The 18,934-nt window shown below is 55.0% G+C and overlaps 1 protein-coding gene across 4 annotated transcripts; it reads right to left on the reverse strand.

Moving 5' to 3' along the window:
* Window positions 1-238: 238 nt before the first annotated feature.
* On the reverse strand, window positions 239-17,783 carry AMOTL2 (angiomotin like 2). 4 transcript variants are annotated; one of them, XM_016224398.2, is made up of 10 exons: window positions 17,703-17,783; window positions 14,215-15,009; window positions 11,178-11,481; window positions 9,824-9,968; window positions 9,356-9,448; window positions 5,052-5,347; window positions 3,963-4,267; window positions 2,968-3,185; window positions 2,041-2,217; window positions 239-1,256 (listed from the first exon to the last, which is right to left on the reverse strand). In XM_016224398.2, exons 2-10 carry the CDS (start codon window positions 14,946-14,948, stop codon window positions 1,198-1,200), a joined length of 2,331 nt encoding a protein of 776 aa, XP_016079884.1. In that variant the 5' UTR covers window positions 14,949-15,009; window positions 17,703-17,783; the 3' UTR covers window positions 239-1,197. The 4 variants fall into 4 exon arrangements, with proteins under 4 accessions (XP_016079884.1, XP_016079883.1, XP_087681068.1 ...); XM_016224397.2 differs by having other exon boundaries at window positions 2,041-2,220; XM_087824942.1 differs by lacking the exon at window positions 17,703-17,783 and adding an exon at window positions 17,196-17,282 and having other exon boundaries at window positions 2,041-2,220.
* Between the last annotated feature and the right edge of the window lie 1,151 nt (window positions 17,784-18,934).

The raw sequence follows: 18,934 nt of genomic DNA on the forward strand, positions 1-18,934 counted from the left end.
GGGCGCTGGCACAGGGAGCTTGAGGAGCCAGCCTCATGGTGCCATCCTGTGATGGGGGCTCCCATCAAAGGACTATTTGAGTCCCATCTTGTACCTTGTTGACTAGGTTTCACCAGCATCGCTCCCTCTCAATCCCTCCAGGTGGGAACAAGGACTCAGATGAAAACAGGGCAACTTCTCCAGTTTTCTTCGAGAGGACAGGTGCAGGGAAGTCCACCACAGCAGAGGTCTGTGTATGGTGGCTCGCTTCATCTGGCTCAGGGTCCATAACCAAACTGACAGGGTGTCCCAGGGACGGGAGCTGTGGAGCTATTTCAAGAGGCTGGTGATGGTCCCATGGGCATTTAAAACAGCTCAAGATGGGAGGAAAAATGACAGCCAATATCCTGTGGATCCACCAGTATCAAAATCCACGGGCCAAGAACTTGAGAATGGGAGTAACTGGTAGGCTGGTAAGAAGGTACAGGAACCATGGCAGCAGGGAGGAGAGCACAGAGGAGGGGACAAGTCTAAAGCAGCACGCTTCAATCTTCTGTTCCACAAGAAAGGGAGTCATATACAAACTGCCCAGCAGGTCAGTCCACTTAAACAGCCCCTGCCCACTCCAGGTGAGGGGGTGATGCCGTAGCTTCTGCAAGACTAACATCTTCAACGGTCCCCCAAAGAAGCAAGTCTTAGTGATCCCAAGGAGGCAGTGAGTAGCTGAGGAGCAGATGAGGTTGGCCGGGACCACACTTAGCCAGAGGGGAACACCATGGCCAACTTGATTAGCGAACCAGCCTACTTGTTGTCCACGGGCAGCCATGCTTGGAAGTCAGCTCCCTAAACCAACATATCCCCTCCTTTCCTCTCTGACTGCTTGTCAACTGGGGATGCACGGGGGGCTCAGCTCTCTTCTAGGCCTCCAGTCGCTACCCCAGCAGCAAGGCTTGGGCAGCAGTTAATGGCTGAATACTCATTCTGCGTGGGCCCAGGAGGAATGTGGGGCTAGAAGCAGGGTCTTCTGGGGCACAGGTGCTCACACAGCACCCCTCTCCCCTGTAGCATCCTTCCTAAGCTCCTGGGACCAGATGGTCAATGGGAATGAGCGCCCAGTTGGGGGAAGCGGGGAAGCAGCAGTTGGAGGGGCTGCCGGAATGGCACCGAGTGGCAGAGGAGAGCAGGGAACAGTTCTGAGTCCCCACGGCATCAACTCCTTCAGATCAGAATCTCTACCATGTCTGACAAGTCCTGGACTCTCGATGCAGCGACAGAGTCTGCGGAGAGACAAGAGCACAGGCACACACGTCAGCAAGTGTTTCCAGATTGCTCTGGTCAACCCTGGTACATTTTGAAGACAGGATCTTTCTTCACCAACTTTTCCCACCTCAACTGCCCAGGTATCCAGGTTCCAATAACTTGGCCAACCAAGCACAACGCTGTTCCCTCTCAGCTCTCCACCCAGATTACCAACCTCCGGAGTAGAAGACACATTTGTTTATAACTTTGTACTCCTTGGAGGGCTTGGAGGGAGGGTGGAGAGCCCTGAGGGAGGCAGGCTGCAGCATTCTTTTCATGCCTGTGGTTTTTCTGAGATGTGAGGCACAACAGATATGCAAAGGCTAATGTGAAAGGGAGCACAAAATGTAAATGGCATCTTCTCAACTTTCTCCTTCCCGGACTCTTTTTAAATGAAGTCTTCCAACTTGAGAGTACGATTGGCATAACTTGCCAAGCTCCATTGTCTTAGATATTTGGACAGGCAATTAATATGTAAGGAAGCCTAGGGAAGAGGAGATAAAAGTGTCTCCCATGGGGTCGCTTTCTTTCTGAACTCTGGATCCGTCTGTAATCAGGGTTTTCTGTTCCTCTCTATTCATGCATCCAACCAGCCCTCAAGTTCACACTGAGGTTCGCCACATGCCCTGCTGGCCCATCACTGTGCAGTGTTCCCCCTGGAGTGGAGGCAATGAACAGAAGGGGGCTGGTCCTGACTGCAATCTACACCCCAATGTGCCCTCAGCCTTGCTAGGCACAGCAGCTGGGGAAGTGGGGACTTACCCAGTGAGGCTGTCCTCTGGCCACTGCCGCAGCCCAGAAGGCTGTCGGTCTCCAGTCCCAGGCAGGCAGCAGTGCTGTCCGGATGACCGTCAGTCTGGGTGCTCCCATCTCTGCTCCCGTGTTTGGCATGGGCAGGAAGGGGAGCTGTGGCCACTGGCTCCTCCACAGGAGCCCTGTCTGCTGGAAAGGCAAAAGGGCAATAGTTAATTGCCTCCTCCACAAGATATGGCCCCCATGAAGAACACCCCAAGTTAACTGCACCTACTGGGGGCAAAGGTGGTGCAGGTCATTCCTGATTGGCAAGAACTTTAATTCAGACTAAATGCTCCTGGCCCTGGCCGGTTAGCTCAGTTGGTTAGAGCATTGTCAGGATACGCCAAGGCTGTGGGTTCAATCTCCAGTCAGGGCACATACAAGAAACAACCAATGAATGCATAAATAAGTGGAGCAACAAATCGATGTTTCTTTCTCTCCTTTCCTCTCTCTGTAAAGTCAATAAAAAAGATGCTCCTGTTTCTAAATGGGAATAACTGTCTGGCTGGATTGGCTTCCAAATGTTGAGTGGTAGAACCCTTCTTTGTAGATTAAATCTTAAAATCAGCAGGGATTCTAGACTTTCTATGGCATTTGCTTAGGAGGAGGAGTGGAAGGGGCTTGTCTTAAAAGTGCATTTGCACAGGGAACTTTATCCTTACTTAGATCCTATGTAGCTGGTGCCGAGGGTGATGGAATTTATGGAGATGGGGGCTATAGCACCCCTCTTCACACTGGCAAAGACAGCTGTGGGCTGCAGGATCATTGGAGTCATAAGCTGGCTCCCTAAGTAAGGGGTTAGAAAGCCCTGGCTCCTCTGAGCCTCAGTTCTGGGAGGAAAGGCCTGAGAGCAACCTACCCTTCTACCTATGTCACCCACCAGCCCCTGCTCACCTGCAGCCAACCAGGCAGGGGCATCCGCTTGCCGCTCACTAGAGGAGAGCCCTTGCCAGCCCTGGGTCCCTGCTGCTGCAGCCGCGAAGATAGATGGCACGGACTTGGCGGGCCGCAGGGAGCCCTGGGTGGCCTTGCTAGGGTCTTTCCTGGAGCGCTGCTGAAGGACCTTGATCACGGCATCCTTCTCCAGGATCTGGGCATGGAGCACCTTTAACCTGAGGGGAGAGGTCATGCCCACATCGTTAGACCCACAGATCCAGCAGCCTCCACCATTCCCACCTGGTTAAAGCTGGAGGAAAAGCCCTTCCTACAGCCAGGCTGGACTCAATTGCCCTTGCAGCAGGGTCAGGAGGGGGCCTTCAGAAATGTTATCATAGCTCTGGATTTCGATGCTCTGAAAACCACTTGTTCTTAGACCAGCAAAGGCAGGTCATCAAGGAGTGGGTTCTGGACTCATCTGATGAGAGTAATGACTGGCACAACCCTCACAGCTGGGGTGCAACCCCAGAGCTACTGACTATCAAATGAGTTCAGGTGATGTGCTTGTGCCTTTGAGTCAGATACAGGTCAAATGAAATCTTGAGGGGCCTCTGACATTATTCTTGGAGAGAAAATACTAGCTACCCCCAAGCCAGGGACCCAGCCCACATTCCTTCTGGGTAGTACATGGTGTGGACTCAGTTGGAAAGTCTTAGTCTCTGATTTACATGGTGGCAGGGGAGCAGGTAGAGGCCCTGAGCTTTGGACAACATCCAGCACCTCCACAGCTAGGGTATCCTGGGCAGATCATGGACTCAGATGCTATCTCTGGGAAAGAACATGTGTACAACACCCGGTGTGCCAAACATACAGGGTCAGCTCAGAAGTAGGAGGGACTGCTGAGCCATGTGGGGAGAGGGGCCTGTTTATCAGAAATTAAAAACATGGCAGGGACTGGACACTGTTACCTCCCACCCCACCTCTGGTGCCCTGGCCTGGCCTGCAATGCCAACCTGCTTTCCATCTCCTGATGCCTGTGGCCACCAGTGAGTAGGCCCTCATTGAAGCTGCTGCTGGGCGAGGGCTGGGGGGAGTGTCGGATGAGAGTGGTGTCACGCTGGGCAGCGGCTGTGGCGGCCGCATCCATGGCGAACTGCCTCATGGCACGTTCCTCCAAATACTTCTGCTCCCACTTGGTCATGTCGGCCTCCAGCGCCAGGATCTGCTCCTCCTTCTCCCGCAGTTGTTCTGAGAGCCGCAGGGCACTGAGTTCTGGGGACCCACCACTGCCACCACCGCTGGGGGTGCTGGCCTGTCTCTGCAAAGCAAGGAGCACTGTGGTGAAGGACAGACGTTGTGGTGTGCTGGCCACTGGGGCTCACCCCCACAGGAGGACGCTCACTTATGCCTGTGGTTGTTCAGCAGTTCACAGCACACTCTTCTCCCATCCTGCTTCCACCCAGAGACAAAGGAGGTGGCACAGTCCCCATATCCCTGCCCCGAATCCTGTGGCCAAGGATGTAGGAAAAATCAGGTCTGTCTCTGCACAGGTGACCATATAAATTATCCTCTAAACTGGGAAAGGAGTGCTCTTAATAATGACACTGGGATAATAGGTATAAACTAGGACAGAACTGGGCATACCAGGAAATTGGTCACCCTACCTTTGTGGGAAGTGTAAGGCTGGGAGTGGAGACAGAACTTGATCTGGTTTGTAAATACCAGAGTTATTTACACAGTCCAAAGGAAGGATAGATGTAGGATCTGGGTGACCATCTCTCTTGATCTTGGGGAGATCACATAAGTCTTCTATATCAAAGATCTTGAGCTACTTTCTCTGAAGACCCAGGATGCTGACCCCTGCTGCTCCTGAGGACAGAAGCCCAAGTCTTGAGTCCTCAGGATCAGCACATGGCCAAGTGGCAGAGCCTCTGCTGAGACTGGTGGCTTGGAGGAGCCTTGCAGCCAAGGTGGAATAGAGATCACCCTTGCTTTCTAAGGGGGGCCTTGCGTGGTCTGTGTAGGGGCTCCCAGGGACTTTAAAACTGTCCTCCTCAGGGGCTATCCTAGCTCTGCGACCTCCACAGGGCTGCCCAGCTCACCTGCTGTGCACGCAGGGCCTTGAGTTCCTGCTCCAGGCGTGTGCGCAGACGTAGTTCCAGCTGCTCACGCTTCTCACATGCAGCCTGCAGCTGCCCAAGTGCCTGCTGCAGACGCTCCACCTTCTCCACGTAGGCCTGCTTCTTGCGCAGTTCCTCCTCAGCTCGCGCCGCCCGGCCTTGGGCATTGCTCAAAGCCTGCTCCAGCAGCTCTGCACGCCGCCGCTGGTCCTCGATGGCACCGCGCAGCAGTGCTATCTCCCGTTCCAGCTTCTCCTGCTCCTGCTGTTGCTCATAGCCTGCAGGAAGAGAGAGGAGGGCACGATCAGTGACATCGAGGGTCTGCTGAGGGCCCACTGAGTGCCAGGCTTCGTGTTATCTGCTGGATAAGTATGTTTGCATCTTAGCCACTCGAAAACCCTAGGAGTTGGGTTACCACTATCAACCTCATTATGGGTGAGGAAACTGGGGCTCAGGTTAAGTTAGGAATAAATGGCAATGTAGGACCAGGGCCCTCACTGTAACGACTGGGCTACATTTCCTCTCTGCTGAGACATGGCTGTGCCAAGTTACAGCCCCAAACACGGTCTACTTGTACCAAGTGTCATGGCTTCTAAAATACGTTCACGATTTCCCTTGAGCCTCATGATGACACTAGAGACTGGCCAGACAGGAACTGTGACGCCCATTTACAGATGAAAAACAGAGGCTCAGGTGGACTGTGGCATGGATATCGTTCAAGTGGGAGAGTAAAGAAACAGGGACAAGAACCACTATTTGCTACACCACAAGCTAGGCACCTACACATTTTATTCTGCTGAAGCCTCCGATAACAGCCCCTTGAGGTAAGATCTGTGACCCCCAACTTACAGGGGAGGAAACAGAGGAAGTGAACAGTGCTCCCCAGATGGGAATATGAGTCAGTCTGGCTCCAAAGGACCAAGTTGCTTCTGGCTATGGTATAAGGCCCTGCGCCAGAGGCCTCCCAAAGTGGACTCCAGGGCTCATTCTATGGGCCCAGCATCTATCCCCCGACCCCCCCGTCCCATTACCTTCCATGGTCTGGGGAGACCACTGAGATATGGGCAACCAGGCTCATAAAGAAATACAGACTTTGGAGCACAATGACAATGACTATGGTCCAAAGATTTGTGTCTGAGGTTCCAACTATCCTGACTTTTAAATCATCTTGTTAACTGCCCAGGGGAACTCTGTTCAGAGACCCTTTCCATATATCTGGGCCAAGCAAGAACTGAGCCAGACCACCAAATCCTTCAGCTGTTGCTCTAGGCTTAAATCCATCTCCCACAGACCTCCACTTGGGAGTCCCAGGCTTGCCTCCCCCCAGGCCAGTGTGTTTGCTGCCTGCCTTGCTGGAGGGCAGAAGGGGGATGGGCTCTGGGGCCTACCTGATGCACTCAGAGGCACTTTCTCTTAGTAGCACTATCATGGCACAGTGGCATTTTCTACTGTAATGGAGCTGTTCTCTACTGTGCCAATCAGTGCAGTAGCCACTTGGCATTTAAGGCCATTGAACACTTGTAATGAGTTCAAGGGAGAAACTAAAATTTTCATTTTACTTAATTTTAATCTTTGGGCCACATGGGGCTAAGTACCTATGGTAAAGGACAGTACAGGTTCTGGTACAGAAGATTGGAGGCCTGGGATCTGGGCAGGCAGAAGGGAGGATTCAATTACTTGGGGTCCTGGGGGATGAGAGGGAGGACACAGATAACTCAGGTCAGCTCTGGCTCACTCTGGATTTTTGAAGGCTGGGCCCAAAGCTGGCCTCATTTGTTGGTGTGGAGGGAAAAGATGGGGAAGCTCAGTATTGGTGGAAATTGAGCTGTTCGTACTGGGCTGGCTTAACATTCAGTAAGTGGGGTGCAGGGGGCAGGCAAGGCCAGCAGACTGAGAGTTTGGACCTGGAGACAATGACCCCCTCCTGTGTGAGTCCAACAGCTTACAGAGTTTGCAAGAAGCCTTTATCACATCCCTGATAACTGTCCCATCTGAGAGCTCCAGGTGAAGAAACTGCCAAGGGCGACAGAGCTAGGAGAACCAGGCCTCAGGACTCAGGCCAGATCCCCAGAGAAAGGGAAGGGCAGGGGCATGACCAGGGCAGCCAGAGCTGGGGGTCTGTATGGGCTGCCTAGTAGGTAAAGCAGATGGCACTGGTGATAGGGATCACACTTCCTTACTAGTGGGTGGGTGGGTGAGGGGCTGAGGTCAACCAGAGACCTTTTCTCTGAGAATTCTGTGTTTTCCCCATGGCTATTAAAGAGCAAGGAGGAACTGCTTGGTTTTCCTCGGCCCATGGGGAGGCGTGGGAGGTCTTAGCCTTCTGCTTCCAGTAGCTTCCTGCTTGCCTAGCGCAACCTTTAGGGCCCTGGCAGGGGTTGGGAGTCCTCAGGCCGTGGCCACCCCCAGCCACCAGGATAGAACCACGGGCCTGTGAGTCTTGTCTGGGAGGGGAGCTCCTGGGTGGGAGCCTGGAGGAGGAGGGGGCGAGGGGGCAGGGCATTCGCCTTCTGCCTTGAGAAATCGAGGTTCCCCCCATGTGCCCGCTGGTCTCCCTTTGTGTTCACTCTCTCCTCCCAACGCAGCGGCGGGCAGGAAGGGCTGGGCGCAGGGCAGGAGGCGCGCAGCCGCGAGGGCGCGGCGGGGGGACGGCCCGAGCGGAACAGCCGAGCGGCGCAGGAATGCCCGGCATCCAGGTCACCCGCGGCTGCGAGAGGACTGGCTCCAGCCAGGAGCCAAGAACCGCCCCGCGCTCGCTCCCCGGGAGCGGAAACGCCTCCGGGCAGGCTCCTCCCCGCCCCCCGCTGCCGGCTCCCAGAAACTCGCCCGGGACTTCCTTTGTTTGGCGGATCCAGGGCCCACAAGTAGACCCTTTCCTACAGGACACCCCTATACTGCCTACTCCCAGCAACCGGTCCTCTCCAGACTCCCAAGGGCTGCTCCCTCCCCTTTCTCCCTCACCACCCATCACCTCCCTCCCAGAGACACGAGTCCTGGCCACCTCACCCCACCCAGCCAGGACAGCCCAGCCTACCTCCTGCCCCGCCCCCACTCCATTCAGTGCCGCGTTTCCCCCATTCCCCGCCCTGCGCCCTCCAGGAGGAAGAGGGAGGTGCTGCCAGTCAGAGCTCACTCCTCAAGCTGCTGCACCATTTCTGGTCACCCCCTACCAGTAGTGCCACCCACAGTAGGCTTCCTGATGGGTTCCCTGACTCCTTCCTCAAGGCTACCATCACCCAGACATCAGACACCCCCATTCCTCTTCTCTGCACACCCCCCCCAAATACCACTATAGCACAAAGTATGTTCAGACAGTAGGAGCTCAAGAAATAACTGCCTCTTTGTCTCTTCTGATTGCTAAGCTTCCTGCTGCTGAGCTCAGTGCTTCCTCTGCGGCCCCCACCCCATGTACCTCTCCTTGAACCTTCCAGCTGTTTCTTCACCTGTGGCCCACTTTCCATCCCTGCCATTCCCACAGTCTCTCTCTCTCTGGCCACTGGGGACCCCCTAGTCACTGGTCTCCAGGCCACCCTGTTCCCTCGCATCTGTGGTTCCCTTGAATCTGTTCCTTCTCTGTTCCTTCCTCAAGCTCAGCCCCTCTCTCTCTTCACCTCCCCGCCATAGTACCTTCCTGGGCCTGTTCTCACCCTCTGCTTAAACCCAGCGAGGTGCTTAAAACAGTGCTGCTGATGAACAAATGACTGGCTGAACGGAATAGCCAATAAGAAACTCATCCACTCTTCAAGGAGGCTCGATCAACCCCTTTAGAGAAGCCTCCCCAAATCCCTTTTTAGACGGCACCTGTCCTTAAGCTCCAGGAATCCATTTTTGCTGTCTTCAGGTGCCTCCATGCTCCCTAGTTTCTCATCCACCCCTTGGGCACCCCCAACCTTTCTGTTGCCTGGAACTTCCTGGGAAACTCAGACTCCTCCTCTCTTTCATCTCACCATCTCCAGGGCGATCCTGCCTCCTCCACTGCCCACTACGCCTCTGCTTCCAAAAGACACTGCACTGGTGGTCAGCACCACAGCTCAGCAAATCCCTGCTCGCCAGCTGTCCCTCCTGTATCCACTGATCTCCCCAATAAAACCAGGTTTTACCCTTCTCTGGAAGCCACCCCTCTCCCCAAGTCCAGTCCAGCGCCCAGCACATAGTAGGCATTCAGTAAACCTGTGCTCAAAGCACTGTTTTGGCAAGAGAAAGATCGAATCCTCCCTGTCCGGAGGGGCTGCTATGGTCCCACCACCCACACATCTGGCCAGTTTCTGAGTGGGACCCCTACTCACTCTGAGCAAGCAGCTTGGTCACCATGTCCTGACTGCCAGCCTGGGCCTCCTGAGTCTTGTTTGCCAGGCGGCGGTTTGCAGATTCCAACCTCTCTGTTTGAAATAAAGGAAAGATGTTTGAGTATCAAATGAAGCTGCCCGTCCAGGTGTCCCCTGGGGTCTCATCTATGAGGTTGCATCCTCCAAGCTAGGGATGGGCTCTTAGGGGAGCCCCTGGATCAGTTCAGGGCCTAATGAGGGAGCAGCTGGGGCCACATAGATGAGAGCTCCATGAGGGGCCCCAAGATCCAGAACTCAAAATAAGCATCACCGTCAGGGTGGCCCCCAAGGGGTCTCATCCTGGCCCTCTTTGAGTCAATTTACACTTCTTTTTGCAGAGGACAGAGATTTTGAATTTTTCTCTAGAACTGAGGAATTTAGCCCTCCACAGACACTCCTGCCCCATCCACCTGGGTGACCTGCTCTCACCTCTAAGATCCCGGTTGAAGTCCTGCAGCCTCCTCATTTCACTGTCCATCTTGTTCCGCATGGTCTTCTCCAGGGCCTCCCGCTTAGAAGAGGCTCTTGTCAAGCTCTCGTGGGCCTCAGAGAGCCGCTGGATTTCACTTTCCAGCTGCAAGAGACAGACAGCAGGGCTGAAGGAAGGGGAGAGCTCCCAGGGTGTGTGTGGCATCAAAGCCCCCTGAACAGGCCCAGGCTGAACTGCTCTCCATCAGAGAAGGTGAAAGAGGAGAGCATAAAAACGGAGAGCAAAAAATCCAGGTGGTGCCCGGCCGGGCGTGGCTCAGCGGTTGAGCGTTGACCTGGGATCCAGGCGATCGGGGTTCGATTCCCAGTCAGGGCACATGCCCGGGTTGCGGGCTCGATCAATGACTCTCTCATCATTGATGTTTCTATCTCTCTCTCCCTCTCCTTTCCTCTCTCCCAAATCAATAGATATATTTAAAAAAAAATAAAAAAATCCAGTTGGTGATAGTGGGAGGGTCAGCCTCAGGGGGTGGACCAGACTGCTGGGACCAGCAAGCAAGGGTCCTGTCAACTGTCATCTGTCCCAAGGCCCAGATGCTTAATGAACCCAGAGCCAGGATGATTAAACACAGCTTTTCGATCTGAGCCCAGTGGGTCAGCAGTGGGCACAAAGACTCCAGCCATGTTCTGAGGTTTGACTTATTTTAGACACCGCAGGACAGCCGCGGGAGGCTTGAGGTCACCTGCTAAAGCTGAACACACAGCGGTAGACCTTCACTAAAGAATGGGGGCACTGGACCCCAGCCGGAGCTGCCTCTGCCCGGAGTATTTGCTGCTCTGGCCATTGCCATCCACTGCAGAGGGCCAGCCTGGCCCAGCTGCCCCTCCCACTTGGCTCCTGGCAGGTTCCGCACGTGCTCCTAGCTGGCCTGTGATTCCAATAAGTTGCTCGTTTTTTTCCAAGAGGAGGGGCTTTCTCTTTGGCCAGGACTAGCCTAGAACAGACTTGCTGTTGTGTGGGGGACACAAAGGGCTCTCTGTGGGAGGTGTCCGAGGGAGGGGAAGGGTGCGAGTGTGCAGGGAGCTGGTGAATGAGCTCTTTTTAATCACCACTGGCCAGCAACTGCTCATGCTCCAGACCTGCTCTGCCGGCCTCCCGGCTGCTCCCCAGCTGTCTGGAGTCAGCCAGGGAGGGTGCATGAGGGATTAGGGGGTGGGAGCAGAGGGATGGGTGAAAGCCGAGCCAGACAAGCTGTCAGACTCCACTGCCTCCCCTTCGACTGCCCACTCCCCAGTCAGCCTTCAGGTCCCTTCCTCCCCCTGCTCCACTGAGGCTCCAGCAAGCAGGGCCTACCTTCTCCATTCGGCCAGCCTTCTCTGCTGAGATCTCCAGCTCTCTTTGTAGCCTCTCATTGTCCCTCTGTAGCCTGGCATTCTCTCTCAGCACAGTCTCCATCTGGGCCAGTTGGGCACTGCCCGAGGTGGCCGAGGAGGCCTGGGTGCTTACTGGCCCGTCCACTCCAGGTGGACTGAGGGAACCTAGTGGGCCATGGCTGAGAGCAGCTGGGTGTGGGGGTGGAAGGTGTTCCTGGGGTTGCTGCAGGTACTGGTACTGCTGCTGCTGGAGGAATACAGGAGGCACCTGGGCCTGCAGGATCCTAGGGAACAAAAGAGATGGTGCTCAGAGACTGCACAGTCCCCCATGGCTCCCACCCCAGAGCAGCCCTGAGTGAGCCCAGCCCTCCTGGGCATACTGGGAAGACAAGTCAACTCAGCCTTCCCACAGTGGGAAAGGCTTTTTCCACCTAGTGTCTGCCTAAGACCCTCAAGGACCAGGAGAGCAGGGCTAGAGGGTCTTGAGATCAGAATGCCCGTTTCACGGCCAGCTTCACTGTGGCCAGGGCCTTGGGGGATCAGCCTGAGCAGTCCTGGACTTCCTGAACAACCAGTGCTTAAAGAAGGCATCTTTAAAAATGCGCACTTGACCCTTCTAATCAAAAGCAGTTTCTTTTTGGGTCTGGACGCCCACCTCCATCATGACCGAGCACAGCCTTCCAGGCCCCTGGGCCACTCAGTGCCTGAGCCCTAGCAGCTACCTCTGTGTGTGTTACAAGCCTCTAGTTTCAGGCATTCCATTAGCACCTGCCAGTGCAGCACACTCACGTTTCCCCCTCCTATTTCGGGTCCCTTGCAGAAACATTTTTAGAAAACTGTGGCTAAGGTTAGAGTGGCGAGACAGATGTCAGGATGAGAGCCTGAGCTCCAGTCTGACAAAGTAGGCATTTAAATCCCCAAGGTGCCAGCATGGCTCTGCTAAATCATGAGCGTAGGCATCTCTAGCTTCAGGGGGGTTCGCCAGGGCGACACAAGGCCTGGCAGAGTGCTGGGCCTACAACAGGAGCCGCCATGATGGTGGCCATCCCCTACCTTTCCCAGTGGTGACAATAGCTTACTCTCCGTTTAAAGAGTAAATATGACCCAAACACTGCATTTTCTTAGGTGTAGGGGCTGCCTCTGGACTATAGCCATAGCCTGAATTTAGGGACAATGTTCTACGGGCTTCTAGCCCTGGTTTAACACAAGCCTCAGGGTCCTGTGTTGAGGGAGGGAGCAAAGAGCAAGAGACATGGACGGAGATAAAGTGACAGACCCTTTCTGGGGCCTGTGACTAAATGTAAAACAACAGACTATCTTAGTTTTACCAGGAATTGTCCAATTCCCAGAAACCCCACAAAAATTTAATTCTACTCCTGGGTCTATCGCCTCAGTACTCATGCCCAGCCTCCCCTTCATCCCTCCCCCTGCAGCCCTGCTCCCCTGCAGGTTCTTCTCAGGACCCTAGGCTAAAAGACCCTGCCCCCAGTTCCCAACAAACAGTCCTCATCTGGTCAGCCCAAAGGAGAGGCTGGGCAGATATACATCTCTTACTGCCTAAGGTAGACCTTCCAGTGAGAGCTGAGCAGAAGGGTCCCATTGGAATGTCCAGACTCACTGCACTGCTAAATGTGGCCTTCTCTGGGTTGCTTCATGAACTTGCCCCCCTGCACTGGGCCTGGCAGACACAACTGGCATTCTTTGTGGATGACTTAGCTCCCAGAAAGAATAGAGTCTCCTTTCCCTTCACACTTGCTCTCCCTCCCCCTCCTCCTTTTTTTGTTCTCCTGAAAACAGTCTACTTCCTTTCCACGACATTATCTTTTCCTGACAGGGTTCAATAAGGCTAGTCCCAAAGAAGAAACCACGACTCAGCTTCCGAAACTCTCCCTAATCCAGCTCTGAGAAGGGAGATAAGGTAGGGGGCCTGGGAGGTAGAGGCTGGAGAGAACCCATAAGGTTTGGTTCCTCCAATGCCAACACCCTCGAGTCACTTATTTCTCATCACTCATTTCTCGAGAGCAAGGAAAGGCCAAACGGTGGGAAAGTGGGTGACTAAACAAAGACTCAGCAGGCCTGAGGAGAAGCAGACTCTGACCCTGAGCCACCAGAGGAAGGGAGTCTGCAAATCCTCAGGCCCCTCTGGGGGGAGGTTTCCTGGTCCCCTGTAGGGGATGATGCTGGGTGTGTGAAATGAAGAGTGTGTGTCAGCTTCATCTCCAGGAACCCATTATATCTGCAAACTCTCTGGGCTCCCTGTCTCCATTCTTGCCCCTTAGAATCCATTCTCTACAGGGAGCCAGAGGGGCCTTTTAAAAAAGGTAAGCCGATCAGATCCTCCAAAAGCTTGTTTTCACTTAGAATTAAACTCCAAGTCCCCCAAAAGCCTCTCCTGAGCCTCCACAGACAGGGGCTCTTCTGGACCCAGAACCCTCTCCCCCTACAGGCTCCAGACACATGGAACATGTGGGTAAACACAAAAGGAAATGAACAGTGGAGAAGGGGCAGCTTCTGCCTTGGTGTAGAGTGGGCAGAGGTCTCTAAGGAGGCCATCTGGTCCTGTCTGCCTCCAGTTAAGAATGCCCCCCGATACTCACAGAAAGCACTGTCCACTAGTTAAAAATCTCCAGAGGAGGTCCCCTTTCTCCTCCTTAACTTTGAGTTTGGCAATCATTGCCAAACTGTCTTTAGCAAGTTCTTTTTGAAACCTAACCTTTAACCCCCTGCTGTAATTCATACCCTCTGGGAACTCTAGTTAATTGACTGCTACAGCTAATCAGACAATTCGGTGTCCATCTCCGAATTAAAGCAAAGGATGTCACTAAGTTCTCATGTGACCTTGGCTAAAGCTCTCCCTCCTCTGGGTATTAGCTCCTCACTCTTGGGAAGGAGGGGGTTTCAACAGCCTTCCTCTGGGCTTGCCAGCCGTGACACAGGGGCTGTCTAGAGGCTCTCCACCCTGGGAGAACTATACTGAATGCAAGTCAAGAGCTTGAAAGACCAATGTGGGCAGTTACCTGACTTCAGCATGCTGGAGATGTGGGCTGCCACGGGCACGGTACCGCGAGTCGGTGACAGCAGTCGTTGTCTCGTGAGCTAGCATAACGTGTGGGTACTGAGGTGGAGGTCCACGGGGCTCCAGGCTCTCGGCATGGGGGCCCCTGGGTGGGGGGCCCTGCTGGTTTCGGGCCAGCTGTGGGAAGCTGTGGGAGGAGCTCATGTGGCTGGGGACCCGGGCACCATTCCTCTCCAGGGACATCTGCAGGAGCCGTTCACTCAGGGAGCGCACGTGCCCATGCCTCAGCTCTCGCAGGGCCTCATCTTGCCTCCGATTGCCTCCAGGGGCCCCCCGGGGATCCTGGTCACCAACACGTGGCCGGGGCCCCGCCTGCTGGGCTGCATAGTACTGCAAGTGGGCTTTTGCCTCCTCATAGGTGGGCAGCTCCTCGCCCTTGCTGGGCTGTGGGCATAGCCGGTAGAGGGTATTCTCTGCCAGGTGGGTCTCACCACCCTGGTGCTCCTGGCCCTGGGGTTCCTGCCTTGTGGCCTGCTGCAGCACCTGGTTATCCTCAGGTGCCAAGATTTCCACAGAGGCTTGGGGGCTCCCTGTGCCCCCAGCTCCAGCCCCACCCCGCAGGGCCTGCTGCTGGATGGCCAGCAGCGTTCGTGTCTCAGTCAGGTTGCCATAGCGCAGCTGCTCCTGGATGAGGCGATGCAGGACTGTTCCAGAGGAGTCTTCCAGAGTCCTCATGCTTCCTTGGTTTGCACACACCTGCCTGGACAATGGCCAGAGGCACGTGGCCCCAGGGCACCTGGGAAGAAAGAAAGAAGAGCAATGAGTGGGAGCATATGGGAAAGGGGGAACTTTCCATTAGGGTCAGGTCCAAAGCATAATGTTAAAGAGCAAGGCTTAGAATGCCACACAAGCCTGAGTTCACCAGCCAGTGCTGCCCCTACTGATTAAGGCAAGTTACCTAATCTCTGAGCCTCAGTTTCCCCATCTGAAAAACAGAGAGAATAACGCTTGCTGCATGAAGCTGAAAATTAAAAGAAGCAATGGCTGTTGAGTTTCTGGTGCACTATAATTTTGGTAAAGAATTGCCATTATAATTATATTCATGGAGACTTACTATGCCTTAGAGAAAGATATCAGTACCTAGAAGGTAATCGACCAGAAACCATAGCCTCCTGCAGTCAGCCACCCATCAAAGAGCCTGATGAAAGACTCTAGGACAGGCCTAGGTCAAATCTAACCACTGAGCTGTCCAGTCCAGGGGTGGACAGGGCCCCAGTTTATTGGCAGGTGATAAAGAGTGAGTCCAGCCCAGTAGGAGCCCCAGGCAAACAGCCCCCAGCACCCTTTAGAATGAAGCATGCCGGAGTTCCAGCCTTGGCACAGCTAACCCACCATCCTCTACGCTGCGGAGCCCTCCCTGTCATGGGATGACCTTGGCAGTCACTCTGCAAGGTAAATGGAAAGGAGAAAATGCATCTGGATTGGTGAATAAGGGATGAAAGAAGAGAGGCTACAATAGGACAATGGTTTTGTGAGGTGAGGAAAAAAAGGTGCCACCCATCCAAGTTTGTAGGTCAGTCCCATAACTTGTGTGTTGACAGTGTCTGTATGGGCGCTCCAGGGAAAAGAAAGGCTGGACAACATTTTTCAGTTTATGATCACTGCCAGCCCCCCCATACACATACACACACACAACTTGGAAAAGCCCTCTTGGTCCTCTTGCCACATAGCTGATGGGCACTCAGCCTCTGGACATTAGTAACACCCGCTTGAGCCCAATCTAGGAGGAAGGGAACAAGGGGGAGGCTCTTGGTTGCAGGGAGCTGGAGGCTGGGGGCTGGGGACTGTGGGTGCAGGGAAGTTATCTCTGAGGAAGGTGTTCCCTTCTGAGCTTGGGCTCCCAGTGGCTCATGCCTCACTAGGCTTCCTTTCCACAGCCTCCTCCAACACAAACCTCCAAACTGGGATTCAGGGAAAGCCAAACAAAACCCACACCTCCACAGGTCCCGTGTGTATGGGAGGAGGGGAATGGGAGGAATGTGGCCCTTCCTCTGCCACAAACTAGATCCAGTGGCTGCTGCAGTTTGGGCTTGGCAGATTGTCAGAGCAGCCATTCCCAATCCACTCCCTCCTCCTAGCTGCCCACAGCTAAGGAGCCGGAGATAAGTCTGGAGGACATCTCGGTCCCCATCCTTCTTGGCACCCAATCATCCCATCCCCTCCCCCTACATACTGGAGTGAAGTTGCAAGTCTCCAGAGCTACCAGAGGCCACACAAACAAGAATCAGTTTGCTGACAGCAGCAATTTTCACCGGTGTTCCACAAAGAGGCGCACTGGTGTGCCACAAGAATTTTTAAAACATGCAATAGCTGACTATTTAGTCAGGGGCACTGACCTCTTTTTCCTTCGAATGTCAAATAAAAAAATGACAACAGCCAGCACAATTGCCCTCCTGTGTGAATGAATCATACCTATCTATTTTTTTTTGTCAGATCGGCAAAAATATATATAATATTTTTTCTTGGTGTGCCGCTAAATTTTAGTGATTAGTTTATGTGTGCCATGAACTGAAAAAGGTTGAAAATCGCTGCCCTAGAGTTTCACCCGCCAAGCATTGCCTAAGTTCATCACTGTCCGCCTGATTCGGAGGAGGACAGGGGCCTGCAGAGCTTTCCGGACAGATTCCAGACCTCCTTCCCTCAACAGTGTGCCTGGGACCAGGGAACACTGCCTCCGGGCCTCTCATCCCTAATTTCTCCTCGACAAGACCCTCAAGATGCATCTTTTCAGCTGAGCCGTGATTAAAATCTGCGCACGCCCACCCCCTCGGTGCACCTCGACTGCAATAGCGCGCGGGGTTCTCTGAAACACCCCCTTTCCAAGCAAGCACGTCTCTCCGGCCTTTGCCTGGGCTCACGCTCGCCTATAAAACCGGAGTGAGGGTCTCTCCAGCCCCACCGCAGCCAAGGACCCCGCCCTACCCGGACTCCCGGACGACCACGAGTGCTCGGGAGCTGTCGGTGCGCCTAGAGAGAGCGGCCGAAGGTAGTCGGTGGCCCAGCGAGGTCTTTTAAGCGTCGCGGGCCCGCCTCCTTCCCTCCCTCGCCAGCCCTTTGTTTTCCGAATGCTCCAGCGCTGACGTCACCGGGCTGGACCTCAGGCTGCATTCTTTCTAAGTGAGAGCCAATTCGTGGCTCCAAAGAGGATTTTCCAAGGAAGACAAAGAGGAATTCTTGGACTAGTTGGGGGAAAAAGCACCTGTAACCCCCACTTAATTAAATCAGCACCAGGGCCCTGAGGCTTCAATTCGAAACGACGCCTCTTTCCTTATTCCACGCCCCTCTCCCCGACCCGCGACCAAACCACGAACCCCACTCTCCCCAGAGGCTGCTCGATTCCCCAGCCCCAGGGGACCCGTGCGCCTTGGAGAACTCTCCCATTCCGCGCGCACGATGCGCCAGCCTGGGGGCCGAGTGGCCCTTGCCCACCTTTGTCACTGCCCTTGCGCCCTGAGGACGCTGGGTCCGCCAGGCTCCTGCTCTCGGAAAAGACCGGGCCACCTCGAAGCACGGATTCGACTTGGGCCCGTCTCCGCTGGCCCCGCGCGCTGCCTGAAGCGCCGATCGGCCTTTCCTTCCGCGGAGGCCCGCGGGTGCTCGGCGCGGCGAGGCCGGGCGACCCGGCCGGCTCCTCTCGGCGCAGCTCGCGGCGGAGGTGCGCGCTCAGCGGAGGCGCCGACGCTCTGGCTGCTCGGGCCCCAGCGCGCAGCCCCAGGGTCGGCAGGCGCTGGAGGCGGCTGCTATGCCAGGAATGTGAGAGTTTCAGGTTCCCCCTAGGGATCAAAGCGAACCACAAATAACCTCTCAGCGCGCCTCCCTCCTCCGCCCTCCGCCTCCTCCCGGCCCCCGCCGTCCTCCCAGGAGGCGGCGCTGCGGGCCTGGCGCGGGGCTGGCCCTGGAGCTCAGTTCCCGGGCAGTTTGGGGCCCTCCGCGATGCGCTGCGCCCCGCCGCTCCCCGTCCCGCTCCCCGCCTCCCCCTTCCCTTCCCGCCACGCTTTGCCTTCGGAACTGCTAGGGACTAATTAATCCAACTTTGCCCAATACCTTCCCCAACCCTGTTCCCTCCTTCCTCTCACCCCTTCACGCGTGGGCGGGACGACACCAAGGGATGTACATCGCGTGTCCCCGTGTCGCTGCGGTGGGGGGCTCGGTGTGTGTGTGTACAGGGGGAGGGACGAATGCAAAGTTGCCCATACCTGCCTGGTTCGAACCGCGCCCCGGGTGAAGGGAAGACTCTGCCTCCTGCGCCGAGCCTCTTTCTAACCCCACCGCTTTCACCGCCAGCGGCGACCTTTGAATTGCACTTTTATTGTTTACAAACACCTTCTCCAGTTCTTTTAGGACTTGTCTCCACAGGAAGTGTGAATCTGGGTTGGAAAATGTTCTAGTTAATTTGGTCCATCTAACCAACTGAACCCCCCGCCGCCAGGCGCTCTGTCCAGCTCTAACAGAAGGTGGTAATGGGCATCCCTTTACGCAGAGCCCACGGTGTGTCTCCACCCGCTTTTCTCCTAGTCATCTCATTCAGCCTTCCCAGTCACCCTGCCAGGGAGGTCTGTTACCATCCTTACGTTATAAATGAGGACACCTAGTCTCAGAGAAGTTAATTAGTTTGCCCCGGGTCACACAGGAAGTAAGTGATGAAGCCAGGTAACCACTGG

This window comes from Miniopterus natalensis, chromosome 15, assembly GCF_054644295.1.
Source record: "Miniopterus natalensis isolate mMinNat1 chromosome 15, mMinNat1.hap1, whole genome shotgun sequence".
Classification (NCBI taxonomy): domain Eukaryota; kingdom Metazoa; phylum Chordata; class Mammalia; order Chiroptera; family Miniopteridae; genus Miniopterus; species Miniopterus natalensis.

What these genes read in the sequence shown, in the direction of transcription:
- AMOTL2 (XM_016224397.2), bottom strand. Translation starts at nt 14,948, where the DNA reads ATGAGGACTCTGGAAGACTCCTCTGGAACAGTCCTGCATCGCCTCATC. An exon ending in CTTCAACCGGGATCTTAGAG is followed by an intron (nt 9,449 to 9,823) that starts GTGAGAGCAGGT and finishes TATTTCAAACAG; the next exon opens with AGAGGTTGGAATCTGCAAAC. An exon ending in CCAGAGGACAGCCTCACTGG is followed by an intron (nt 1,257 to 2,040) that starts GTAAGTCCCCAC and finishes GTCTCTCCGCAG; the next exon opens with ACTCTGTCGCTGCATCGAGA.